A 13992-nucleotide genomic window follows, 5' to 3' on the forward strand; every position below is an offset into this window, starting at 1 on the left:
TTTTTTAACGGCCCCACGACACATTCTAAAAATACGATAAAAAAACCCAAACAAACGTGGTATAAAAGAGCAAACAGGTGAAATGTAACAAGAAAATGTTGCAATGTTTACTCTAATAACACAAAAAAATTATATTTAATCAAAATTAACGTCATTATGAATTATTGACCTATTCAAGCCTCCAATTACGTCACATTAAATATTCCACTTTGAGATATTCTTTGGGGAAAATGTTGCATATTTTGTGTTTGCCATATAAAAAACTGAGCTGTTTTTTTTTTTTTTTAAAAGAAGGGCCTAAAACGAACAAACAAAAAACATAAACAACAATACAACTTAGAATTGACGGACAGATCTGAAGCTGATCTCTAGATTATTGTGCTAAAAGTAATCAGTAAAAAAAAAAAAGTATAATTTATTTTTAACACTTTAATGAGTAGGACCCTTTTGGATCCCCAATAATTTTAGTGGGATTTTTTTTTTGCGTGTGTCATTGCTCAAAAAATGTCAATGTTGTTATGAGTTATTGACCTTTTTACGGCTCCAATTATTTTATAATCTCAAATATTCTACTTAAAAATTTAATTGGGGGAAAATATTGCATATTTGGTGGGGTTTTTTTTCATAAAAAACCTGGGTTTTCTTTGACAAAAAGGACATACAACTTAAATGTTAAAAACGTTTTTTTGACAGATAGACCTAATGTTGATCTAGAGATTTAAACTTTGAATAATAATAATAATAATAATAATAATAAATAATGACACATTTTTTACATTTTTTTGACCAAAACTCTTTGGGTTCACCGGGATCAAGCCTGAGTGGCGGCCTAAATGTATATTTTTTTTATACATTTATTGTATTGGTTTTTAAAATAAAAAATATCAAAAAGGCCCCCGCTTGCTTTGATTTTTCAGTGTGTGGCCCTCAGTGGAAAAAGTGTGGACACCCCTGCCTTAATGCATGAGAACATCCCCTGACAACTTGGTGTCAGGTGTCAAATGTTCACGTTAATTGCAATTCATTAATTACAGTCATACGTAGCGCATTATGGGCCTGATCCACTAAAGGTTTGCTTGAACTAAAACACGTGCAAATGATTTTTTTCCTACATTTTAAAACACTTATTTGTGGTCTACATAACATGTAATGGTGTTTTTTTTGCTCAAAATGTTACAGAAAATTATGTTTTGTAGACCCATTTTTAAGCAGCTTTCAGGATGCGCCGTTTTGTATGCAGTCTTATTTACGTGCCTCCACCTCGACAGCGTCTTCTCCCCGCCATCCTTGTTGTAGTTTTTAGCGCTTGCATAGCCGGTCTACTGACAGATATAAGTTCGAACTAGGGTTGTACAGTATAATAAAGTACTAATAAAGTTCCACATAATTAATTTAAAAAAAGGTACTAAACTACCTCTGAAAAATAAGACTTAGATTAAGATTAGTTTATTCCAAAGGGGCAATGCAATTTCATAACAACACAAAAGCCAGAATTAGCCATAAGGCTAGTTTTCATCTGTGGTCCCCTGGCTATAATGTAAAAAAGGCAGTAAAATTACAATTTCAAAGAAAAAGAAACGAAAAAGAGAAAAATAAAAAAAGCACACTATACATATACGATATAATAAAAAAATAAATACAACATCACAACATAACATTTATCATAACATCAAAACAGGCTCATCTTTTAGTGCTGGCAGCTGTAGGCGTTATTACATTTTTTTGTGAAGACCAGTTTAACCTCCTCAGGTACTGAGTTCCACATATTTGCACTCCTTACTGACCAGGGTACTTTTTTTTTTTAACGTACATTACGTCGTGCCGTCGTCCCGACGTGACATTGCTGGTTAAAGGAGCCAAGGCGCATGTTAGTCTACGCACACGCACGGAGTACTTACAAGCAGACACAGTGTCGAGACAGAATAAGCTCTGCAAGCGGCGCTTTAAAATATAGCGAGCTAACATCCATCCGCAGTCTGCAGTGTTTTAGCTACTTCTAAATCACTAATCCTCGCCTCCATGGCAACAAACTACGTTTCTTACAAGTATCATCCCTGCAGGACGAGGGATTGCTAAACATGCTTCACTACACACCGTAGGAGGATACAATAGCTAACCGCTCCTGAATATAAACAAATGGGTGCATCTATACATACATCGACTGTGACGATACCAAGTACAAGAGCCATAGCTGGTTGATACTACAATGATTACACCAATGTTTTTTTTATTTTCACAAAATATTTTGGACATTTTTTATTTGTTTATAAAACTCAAGAAATGGGCCCCTAGACACAGGAAGACTTTAATTATGACCAATGTATGACCCTGTAACTACTTGGTATTGGATTGATGCCAAAATTTGTAGTATCACCCAAAACGAATGTAAAGTATCCAAACAGCAGAGAAGTTTAAAGAGAAGTATAGTTAGAACATGTTAAAACCGCAAGTAAGCAGATATTAACAGTAAATGAACAAAAAGATGAATAATCCATCCATTCATTTTTCTTCTTGTCCTTCATAATTGTGACAAAATAATAGAACTGGAAATGACACAATATCTTGTTGCATACATCAGTAGCCACATTAGAAGCCTTTGTAGCCCGTTTGTTTACTTACTACTAAAAGAGAAGTTGTCTAGTATGTTCACTATCTTATTTAATTTCAAAATTGGTGTTTGATTGCAATAAGAAACATATGTTTAATGTATCATAAGATTTTGTGTTAAAATAAAGCCAATAATGTTTTTTGTTGTGGTGTCCTTTAGTTTCAAAATGTATCTAAATACATTTTGGTACTGGTACCCGTACCAAAATATTGGTATCGGGACAACTCAAGTTCGAAGTACAAGCTACTTTGTAGTAGAAATGGCAACAGCAGAGGGTGCATGTGCTTGTACGAGCCAGTCTGCCCCACAACAAGAGGATAGAGAAAAAGAAGGAGCTTACTGAGTACAATGGCGGACTCGCGCAAAGCTCTGTGGGTAAATCTCTACCATGTATGGATAATTTGCGGACTCCACAATTGGGAAAAACGTCACAATTGGGGAAAATTCGAACCAGCTCGTTTTGTATGACGGAAGGCAAGATTGTTTTATAAATATCTCCCGCCATGCCTCCATGGTTCAATTTTAAATTCCTGGGACTTACGCGGATCCCAAATACACAAAAACAGGTATCAATAGGCAAGAAAAAATGGTTTTGCATAATAGGGCCTCTTCAACTGTATTTTTTAAAATTCATTAAGAGTGAGTGATAATGACAGTTTAACAATATCAACACAATATTTAAACTACTTCTTTATTCTTTTATTACATAAAATTATTTGCGCAAAACAAAGTACAAATAACTAAACAAAAGCAAAAACTAATATTTACTACTTATTTAAATCGATTGTTTCAAAGTTCTCCTGTGACCAGGGAATTATTCACAAAAACAACAAGATTTGGAGAAAATTAAGGTGATTATTATTACCATGTATGTAGACTAGTGTTGTCCCGATACCAATATTTTGGTACCGGTACCGGTACCAAAATTATTTCGATACTTTTGTAAATAAAGGGAACCACAAAAAATTGCATTATTGGCTTTATTTTAACAAAAAATCTTACGGCACATTAAACATATGTTTCTTATTGCAAGTTTGTCCTTAAATAAAATAGTGAACATACTAGACAACTTGTCTTTTAGTAGTAAGTAAGCAAACAAAGGCAAAAATGTAGTCTGCTGACATATGCAGTAACATATTGTGTCATTTATCATTCTATTATTTTGTCAATATTATTATGGACTGGTACTTTTCAGAGGCGGTATAGTACCGAATATGATTCATTAGTATCGCGGTACTATACTAATACCGGTATACCGTACTACCCTAATATAGACACATAATTAGCTGCTGAGAACTAAAAATAAATACAGTGTCAGCCAGAGGCGGCGTGTGATCGACATTAAAAAGGCATTAATCAGCAATGGGGATCACTTATCTTTTTCAGGTAACGGGAGTGATCAGTGGCAAATTGGTGGATACATCTTGCCTGCACTAGTGTTGTCCCGATACCAATATTTTTACCAAAATTATTTTGATACTTTTCAGTACTTTTCTAAAAAAAAGGGCACCACAAAAAATTGCATTATTGGCTTTATTTTAACAAAAAAATCTTACGGCACATTAAACATATGTTTCTTATTGCAAGTTTGTCCTTTGTCATTTTCCATTCTATTATTTTGTCAAAATTATTAAGGACAAGTGGTAGAAAATGAATTACTAATCTACTTGTTCATTTACTGTTAATATCTGCTTACTTTCTCTTTTAACATGTTCTATAATCACTTATTCTTCTGTTGTTTGATACTTTACATTAGTTTTGGATGATACCACAAATTTTGGTATCAATCCGATACCAAGTCGTTACAGGATCATACATTGGTCATATTCAAAGTCCTCATGTGTCCAGGGACGTATTTCCTGAGTTTATAAACATAATATACATTTTTAAAAAACGAAAGAAGATGCTGTGATGCCAAAAAATCGACGTAATCATAGTAGTATCGACTAGATACGCTACTGTACTTGGTATCATTACAGTGGATGTTAGGTGTAGATCCACCAATGGCATTTGTTTACATTTTGACGCCGGTGAGCTACGGTGTGTAGTGAAGCATGTACTTTTTAGAGGCGGTATAGTACCGCATATTATTCATTAGTATCTCGGTGCTATACTAATAACGGTACACCGTACAACCCTAATGTCGACACATAATTAGCTGCTGAGAAAAATAAATACAGTGTCAGCCAGAGGCGGTGTGTGATCGACATTAAAAAGGCATTAATCGGCAATGGGGATCACTTATCTTTTTCAGAAAACGAGAGGGAAATTGGTAGGCACATCCTTACTTAAAATAAAATATTGCCTGCACTAGTGTTGTCCCGATAGCAAAATTATTTCCGATACTTTTGGGTACTTTTCTAAATAAAGGAGACCACAAAAAATTGCATTATTGGCTTTATTTTAACAAAAAAATCTTACGGCACATTAAACATATTTTTCTTATTGCAAGTTTGTCCTTAAATAAAACAGTGAACATACAAGACAACTTGTCTTTTAGTTGTAAGTAAGCAAACAAAGACTCCTAATTTAGCTGCTGACATATGCAGTAACATATTGTGTCATTTATCATTCTCTTATTTTGTCGACATTATTAAGGACAAGTGGTAGAAAATGAATTATTAATCTACTTGTTCATTTACTGTTAATATCTCGTTACTTTCTCTTTTAACATGTTCATTTTTTTTTTTTTCAGACAATGACGTAAAAAAGTACAAAATTGACAACACATAATAATATAAATTAATAAAGTGCAAAAGGTAATGTATAGTATGTCATTCATGATTGTCCAGTTTTGCCTGAAAGGGAGTGGGAAGAAAATAATTTATTTAATCCCAAAGTGATTATTCACATTAGTTTCACTCTTTTTTTGTTCAAGGATTATAATACAGACGTTGTATCATAGTGGCATTACCACAGGTAACAATAATTATTACAATGTAACAATAATTTGTATCAACAATGTAGGAATAATGAATATACCAACAATGGTAATAGACAACATAGCAATAATGGTAAGGAAACATTGAGCACATATACAGGGCGGTATAGCTCGGTTGGTAGAGTGGCCGTGCCAGCAACTTGAGGGTTCCAGGTTCGATCCCCGCTTCCGCCATCCTAGTCACTGCCGTTGTGTCCTTGGGCAGGACACTTTACCCACCTGCTCCCAGTGCCACCCACACTGGTTTAAATGTAACGTAGATATCGGGTTTCACTATGTAAAGCGCTTTGAGTCACTAGAGAAAAAGCGCTATATAAATATAATTCACTTCACTTCACATGTTAACACTTTGAGACAGAGTATAGCAGCAGGTCAAATTAAAGACCCTCATCTCTATATTTGAACCAGACCCCATGTTTGTATAATAGTTTAAATCGATTACTAGTTTGGCATTGCTTGTGATGTAAGTCCAGTTTGTTCCATACGTTTACTCCGCATACAGACACACAAAAACGCTTTGTTTTGTTCTATCTACACTTCTGTTAAAATGTAATAATCACGCGGACCGGTATTTTTTAGAGGCCGTATCGTACCGCATATGAGTCATTAGTATCGCGGTACTATACTATTACTATGCAATCACTAGCCTGCACAATGGAGAGCAATTTTCTCTTCACATTTTGCACTTTTGTCCAAACTACAAATACATTTTTTTGTATGTAAAAAAAAACAAACAAAACTATTCTCACCCCACATTTTTAATCGTACATCTTGAAAAGCACACCGTTAACATTTGGAACACGTTGTGACGTGCGTACAATTGCCAAGGATGAACAACCCCACCTCCGCATTAGCACTCACCATTGTGGACGCCGCCACAAACACCTTCTAATCATCACATAAGCCTTCTTCAACAGAATGTTTGGCCCCAAGCAGCCTCCATGACAACGTGTGCTCCGCTGTTGTCCGACATGCTCCTAATCATCTCTCTCTCTCTCTCTCTCTCTCTCTTTCTCTCTCTCGCTCTCTCTCTCTTCCAGGCCTCCAGCAGCACAAGAAAGGCAAAGAGCTATACTGGTTCTAACAAGGCCCTCAGTCACATTGACCAGCCATTTACCAAAGCCAATTAGTCCTTGGACCTGCTCCGCTATTGAAGAAGCGTGTCGCCTTTGTTCCAACCCCCCCCCCCCCCCCCCCCCTCAGTACCACCAGCAGCATGCATCTCCCCCACCCCCCCCTCCCCCTTGACAAGGATGCAGCTCCAGGTGAACGCGGGTGCACCATGGAGATAACACATAATCTGGACCGGCAAACCCCTAGCCCGGGAGGACGCCGAGTTGGACCTGGAAAGACTTTTGCTGACGGAGGGATGGACCCGGGGGGAGTCGCTCCAATATGCCTGCTTATCTGCATTTGTGTCTGCCGTACTGTGGTCGTCATCATCCACCAATAAGAATTGGACTCTGTGACTATATTCACATGCACTCCGGAATAAAGTCTTTCTATTTATTGGTCTTCTTCTTTTGAATGGTTTGGTTCATAGGCCAGTGCTTTTGCAAAGATTGTGGACAATTTTATTTTGGGTTTTTTTCCATTAAAGAGAGATGACTGACTGGGGGAAAAAAAATTGCTCAATCTTGCTAGTGGTGAAGTGTTTTTTTTTTTTTTTTTTTTGCATTTGCATTTTTTGCTCATAATTCTCCATATTTGAAGCTATTTTGAATCGCAACAATTTTTTGAGTGTATGTGTGTGTGTGTGTGTGTGTGTGTGTGTGTGTGTGTGTGTGTGTGTGTCATTTTCTTGGTTTATTTTGCCAATATCAATAAATATTTTTATGGTAAAGTTTCACACTTCCTCAAGTGTACTAAAGTTGCTGTTCACACTTCCTCAAGTGTACTAAAGTTGCTGTATGTCAAATGTATTTATTATTTTTTTTCAACCAAAAAAATAAATATAAAGACACCAGCACTGGTGAGCAAATGTTACCGTGAGTGGTTTAAAACAACGTTTGTCAACCATAGGGCTGGGGTCTATTTGATTTTTGGAATTTTGCCTATCAATTATAATCATAATGAGAGGCCACGATGATGGATGTTACATGTTATGCATTCTAAATATTAAATAAATGCGATCAAAAGTCAGCTTACAATGGAGCTTATGGGATCCGCTCAATTGCGCCTATAAAGCCCTTAAAAAAACATCTAAACACCTCCTGTAAGGTTTTATATACACTACCATTCAAAAGTTTGGGGTCACCCAAACAATTTTGTGGAATAGCCTTCATTTCTAAGAACAAGAATAGACTGTCCAGTTTCAGATGAAAGTTCTCTTTTTCTGGCCATTTTGAGCGTTTAATTGACCCCACAAATGTGATGCTCCAGAAACTCAATCTGCTCAAAGGAAGGTCAGTTTTGTAGCTTCTGTAACGAGCTAAACTGTTTTCAGATGTGTGAACATGATTGCACAAGGGTTTTCTAATCATCAATTAGCCTTCTGAGCCAATGAGCAAACACATTGTACCATTAGAACACTGGAGTGATAGTTGCTGGAAATGGGCCTCTATACACCTATGTAGATATTGCACCAAAAACCAGACATTGGCAGCTAGAATAGTCATTTACCACATTAGCAATGTATAGAGTGTATTTCTTTAAAGTTAAGACTAGTTTAAAGTTATCTTCATTGAAAAGTACAGTGCTTTTCCTTAAAAAATAAGGATATTTCAATGTGACCCCAAACTTTTGAACGGTAGTGTACATGATGTAATTACAATTATAATGAGAGGCCATGACGATGGATGTTAATTTTTATGCATTCTAAATATTAAATAAATGCGATCAAAAGTCAGCTTACAATGGAGCTTATGGGAGCCGCTCAATGGCGCCTATAAAGCCCTTAAAAAAACATCCAAACACCTTCTGTAGGGTTTTATATACATGATGTAATTACAATCCTAATGAGAGGCCATGACGATGGATCTTATTTTTTATGCATTCTAAGTATAAAATAAATGCGATCAAAAGTTGGCTTAAAATGGAGCTTATGGGATCCGCTCAATTGCGCCTATAAAGCCCTTAAAAAAACATCCAAACACCTCCCGTAGGGTTTTATATACATGATGTAATTACAATTATAATGAGAGGCCATGACGATGGATCTTATTTTTTATGCATTCTAAGTATAAAATAAATGCGATCAAAAGTTGGCTTGAAATGGAGCTTATGGGAGCCGCCCAATGGCGCCTATAAAGCCCTTAAAAAAACATCCAGACACCTCCTGTAGGGTTTTATATACATGATGTAATTACAATCATAATGAGAGGCCATGACGATGGATCTTATTTTGTATGCATTCTAAGTATAAAATAAATGCGATCAAAAGTTGGCTTAAAATGGAGCTTATGGGAGCCGCCCAATGGCGCCTATAAAGCCCTTAAAAAAACATCCAAACACCTCCTGTAGGGTTTTATATACATGATGTAATTACAATCATAATGAGAGGCCATGACGATGGATGTTATTTTTTATGCATTCTAAATAGTAAATAAATGCGATCAAATGTAAACTTACAATGGAGCTTATAGGAGCCGCCCAATGGCGCCTATAAAGCCCTTAAAAAAACATCCAAACACCTTCTGTAGGGTTTTATATACATGGTGTAAGTATATATGTAATGTAGTAATATAGTAAAAGGCTGTCAGAGTGTACCAACTTGTCAGATTACATTCTCAGCCATCTACTTTCCAGGTGATAGGCATGATTTATTATCTACAATAAACTTCCATGGAGCAGGGAAGCGAGGAAACAGCAGACCACTAACACACGCTAGTGATCACAGCGCCGCTATAAATATTTTGTCTGCGTTCGCGCTTATAATAACAATATCACTAATACTTGGTCATATTTAGGTCACGAAATGTAAATGGAGTTTGTTGGCGCTTTTTGAATGGATATTTATCAGGTTTTATGGGTGGAACAGAGGACATCCCATAGGCTCCGTTGTTAGCGGACTTTTATTTACATTTGTTTACGAGTTAGAATGCATTAAAACAAATCTATCCGTCCTCATGTCTTTTATAATGATTGTTAACGGTGGGCAAAATTTAAAAAAAAAAAGTGCAGTTCCCTTTTAAGGGCTGTTAAAAAACATTGGTTTCTCAGTCAGTACTCAGTTGCAATACACTCTTCCACCACCTGGAGCTAAAATGATAGTGAAGTTTTTTAAAGTGGTAAAGCTGTATTTTCATTTGCACTTCAATTTTATTGACAGTTGGGTTAGAGAACATATCATTATCACTTTAGTTTATTTATTTTAGCACAACATAATTGTATGTGAATGTATTCTTGTGTGTTAATATTTGAATGGACCCCAGGGCCCACAGGTCAAAAAAGTTAAGGACCCCCGCGTAAAAGAACCGATTGAACAATAACAAAAATATTTTACACAATTTCGAATTGAATTCTATCAATTTGTTCAAGACAGCTGGAAATGGTTGTGAATGACGACAACATATTCTGTATGCAAAAGTACAGAGATGCTTTCTCATGTTATTTAATGACAAGGTATATCCTAACTTTGAGTCTACTGAGGGCCGTACCAAATGTATTAAAACATATGATGCAATGAACAAAGAAGTTTGTATTTATTAAGTATTTTTAAGCATTTGTGGTTTTATTCGGCCAGTTTCAGGTTCCTGGAATAAGGTCGGCTTGAACCAAATGGTAAACTGCGAACGTAATACTGAACATTAGGTGGTAATCCCAGAGTAATTTGTGATATATTAGTATACTGTAAATACAATGGGATATTAGGTCAATGTTAATAATACTGTCACTCGATAACTGTTATGTAATATTTGACCTACTAAAAAAACCTGATAAAACCAAAATATCTAAATTGCATTACATCATGCATTGGTATGTTTATCTCTTACATACCGTAATTTCCGGACTATAAGCCGCACCTGACTATAAGCCGCACCAGCTAAATTTAGGGGAACATACAGACTGCTCCATATATAAGCCGCACCCGACTATAAGCCGCAGGGTTTTGATGTGTAATTACCGTAGTATATAGGGGTTCCTGCTACCACGGAGGGGATTGTCGGGACAGAGATGACTGTTTGGGAACGCAAAGCGTCCCATTTATTAACAATAAATCTTTCAATCATTCAATCAAACTTTCACATCTTTGACATGGCGAACAGCATTCGTGCAGAGTACAAATAATACAACGGTGCAAAGTAATACAAAGTGCTCACCTGTACGTTATCAAAATAACCAGCCTACCGGTATATGAAAAGTCAGTCTTTAATCATTGTGTCATCGTCTTCCTCCTGCGTACTAAAACCACCGAAATCCTCTTCGTCGGTGTCGGAGAAGAACAGGCCGTAAATAAGCCGCACCCTTGTATAAGCCGCAGGGACCAGAACGAGGGGAAAAAGTAGCGGCTTATAGTCCGGAAATTACGGTAACTGTATCAATACCAGAATCAGGCTTTTGAATGACAATAAAACATAGCAAATGACAAAAAAAAAACAAAAAACATTAGATCAATGTTTTATCAGACTACTTGACTGTATTAACAATGACAGTAACCTTTTTTTTTTCTATGACAGTAACCTAAATAATGTGATGTATCGATCATTTTTCCCCCCAACTTATATTGGGTTATAAATTTAAAGCAAGTAACCAGAATCTGAGGAAAGCTGCAAACTTCACAAAATATACATTAAAAACCTCACAGTTTTTATATAACCTTCCTCACAACCATTGTCATCTGCAATGAAGATTTGTGTTGTGTTGTTTACCAGGGCTATTTTTTTTATTTTTATTTGTAGCAAAACAGACCCAGTGTCTACTACAGTGGACACTTAGGAGGATATTCTCTAAAGTTAAAGTACCAATGATAGTCAAACACACACTAGGTGTGGTGAAATGTGTCCTCTGCATTTGACCCTTCCCCTTGTTCACCCCCTGGGAGGTGAGGGGAGCAGTGAGCAGCAGCGGTGGCCGCACCCAGGAATCATTTTGGTGATTTAACCCCCAATTCCAACCCTTGATGCTGAGTGCCAAGCAGGGAGGTAATGGGTCCCATTTTTATAGTCTTTGGTATGACTCGGCCGGGGGTTTGAACTCACAACCTACCGATCTCAGGGCGTACACTCTAACCACAAGGCCACTGAGCAAACTTCACAAAATATACTAAAAAAATCCTATTTTTTATAGAACCCTCCTCAGAACCATTGTCAACTGCAATGGAGATTTGTGTTGTGTTGTATACCAGGGATTATTTTTTTTGTATGTGTAGCAAAACATCCAAAACAAATGTCCACTATGGTGGACACTGGTTCTTAGGAGGATATTCTCTACACAGGGGTGCCCCAAAGACATTTGGTGCCCATTAAAAACAAATCACATTGGGTCCCCAATTACCTATTTTACGGGCCCCTGCCAGTCAGAAACTGTCCTAATTCCATCTCCTTTATGCTACCTCCGTCTCTCAGGGGAGATTCGCCGCTCCGCACTTTAGAAAATGCTAAGTTTGTTATGTATCAGAGAAGGGAAGGAGGCGACAACCAGGGCAGGACTGCGGTTGTCAAGGTTTATTTTTAACCTTTGATGAATACGTGGCGTGTGTATGCGACTCAAAGTGAATGAGTGTTGACTATGTGTAATATTAATAATGTAAATGTTACCATGAGTTGTTGTCAGCAAATGTTGGTTGTATCTTTCGTCGTTATCCAAAGGGGCAAGGCGAAGAGGCAGTTCATGGACAGGCAAGAGGTCGTGGGCAAGAGCAGGGCAGCGTGGTCTGGTTCCGAGCAGGGAGGTCGTGGATCGGGGAGAGCAGTCAGGAATCCGGATGGGTATCGAGTGACAAGGCACGATCACGGAGGACAGGGGAGTCACTGTGAAAATACAAAAAGGGCATGAACCAGGAGGAAAACACGGAGAGATAGAGCAACCACAAGGACGAGGAAATCACTGGGAAAAGGGAATGCCAGACGTGATGCTTACTGGAAGGTTAGCGACGTTCTGGCAAATGTTCCTCGGGTCCGCTGGTCTTTATGCCGCTCCCCCTCGTCAAGTCCAGGTGCGTTGATCATTGATTGCTTGCAGGCTTGTTGCTGTGTGGGCGTGTTGTGCTCAGCACGAGCAGAGGCGTGTCTGAGCATGCTGCCAGCAGAGGGGTTAGCAGAGGTGCCTGCAGCTCCAGCTGCAGAGGAAACGTGGGTTCGACTCCGCGTCATGACAGTACCCCCCCCCCCCCCCTTATGCAAGGCCCCCGACGAGCGCCGGGGAGCATCAGGATTGGCACGGTAGAAATCCTCTAGAAGTGAGGGATCGGCAAGGTAGGAGGCTGGCACCCAAGATCTGTCTTCAGGTCCATATCCCTCCCAGTCGACCAGATAAACGAGCCCCCTACCTTGTCGACGGACCCTGAGGATTTCCTTAACCGTCCAAACCTGATCTCCGTTAGACAAGAACCTAGAGGGTGGGGGGGCAGGGACAGGAGGGGACAGAGCGCTCTCCGCTACCAGTTTAATCTGAGACACATGGACAACTGGATGTCGCTTGACAGAGTGTGGGAGAGCCAATTTAACAGATACAGGATTTATGATCGACATGGAGAATGGACCAACATAACGTGGAGCCAATTTCCTTGATGGTACCTGGAGACTGAGGTCCTTAGTGAGAAGCATCACTTGTTGTCCAGGTTTATAGGATGGGGCTGGAATGCGATGACGGTTTGCGTTGCGACACATCTTCTCGGATGCCCTTTCCAAAGCTGCACGAGCGGCTCTCCACACCCTCAGACACCGTCTAATATGAGCCCCTGTTGAGGGCACAGCGATTTCCAGTTCCTGCTGGGGAAACAAGGGGGTTGATAACCCAATGAGCACTCAAATGGAGACATACCGGTAGCGGAGCTCTTCAAGGAGTTATAGGAAAACTCCACCCAAGGCAGAAACTTGCTCCAGGATGTGGGTTGATGACTGGCGACACAGCGGAGCATGGTCTCCAAGCTTTGATTCGCCCTCTCAGCCTGCCCGTTGCTTTGGGGATGGTATCCCAATGTGAGGCTGACCGAGGCCCCGATTCCCTTGCAGAAGGCTCTCCAGATTTGTGACGTAAACTGAGGGCCACGGTCAGAGACGATATCCACCGGGATACCATGTTGCTTGACGACGTGTAGAGTGAGGAGATCAGAAGTCTCTGAGGCAGAAGGTAACTTGCGCAGCGGAATGAAGTGGGCTGCTTTGGAAAAACGGTCAACAATAGTTAAGATGGTGGTGTTACCTCTAGAGGCTGGAAATCCTGTGACAAAATCCAGGGCAATGTGTGACCAAGGACGGGCAGGAATGGAGAGAGGGTGAAGGAGACCAGCGGGAGGCCTGTGTGACGTCTTGCTACGGGCACAAGTAGAACAAGCAGCGAT

At 38.8% G+C, this 13992-nt stretch overlaps 1 protein-coding gene across 1 annotated transcript in view; it reads left to right on the plus strand.

Moving 5' to 3' along the window:
• Positions 1-7218, plus strand: part of vgll2b (vestigial-like family member 2b) — a 30597-nt gene extending 23379 nt beyond the window's left edge. Inside the window, exon 4 of the mRNA XM_062040436.1 lies at positions 6590-7218. Coding sequence (XP_061896420.1) covers positions 6590-6633 — 44 coding nt within the window. The 3' untranslated portion in view covers positions 6634-7218. The remainder of the gene's footprint in view (positions 1-6589) is intronic.
• Positions 7219-13992: the final 6774 nt, after the last annotated feature.

Source organism: Entelurus aequoreus, linkage group LG03 (assembly GCF_033978785.1).
Source record: "Entelurus aequoreus isolate RoL-2023_Sb linkage group LG03, RoL_Eaeq_v1.1, whole genome shotgun sequence".
Classification (NCBI taxonomy): Eukaryota; Metazoa; Chordata; class Actinopteri; order Syngnathiformes; family Syngnathidae; genus Entelurus; species Entelurus aequoreus.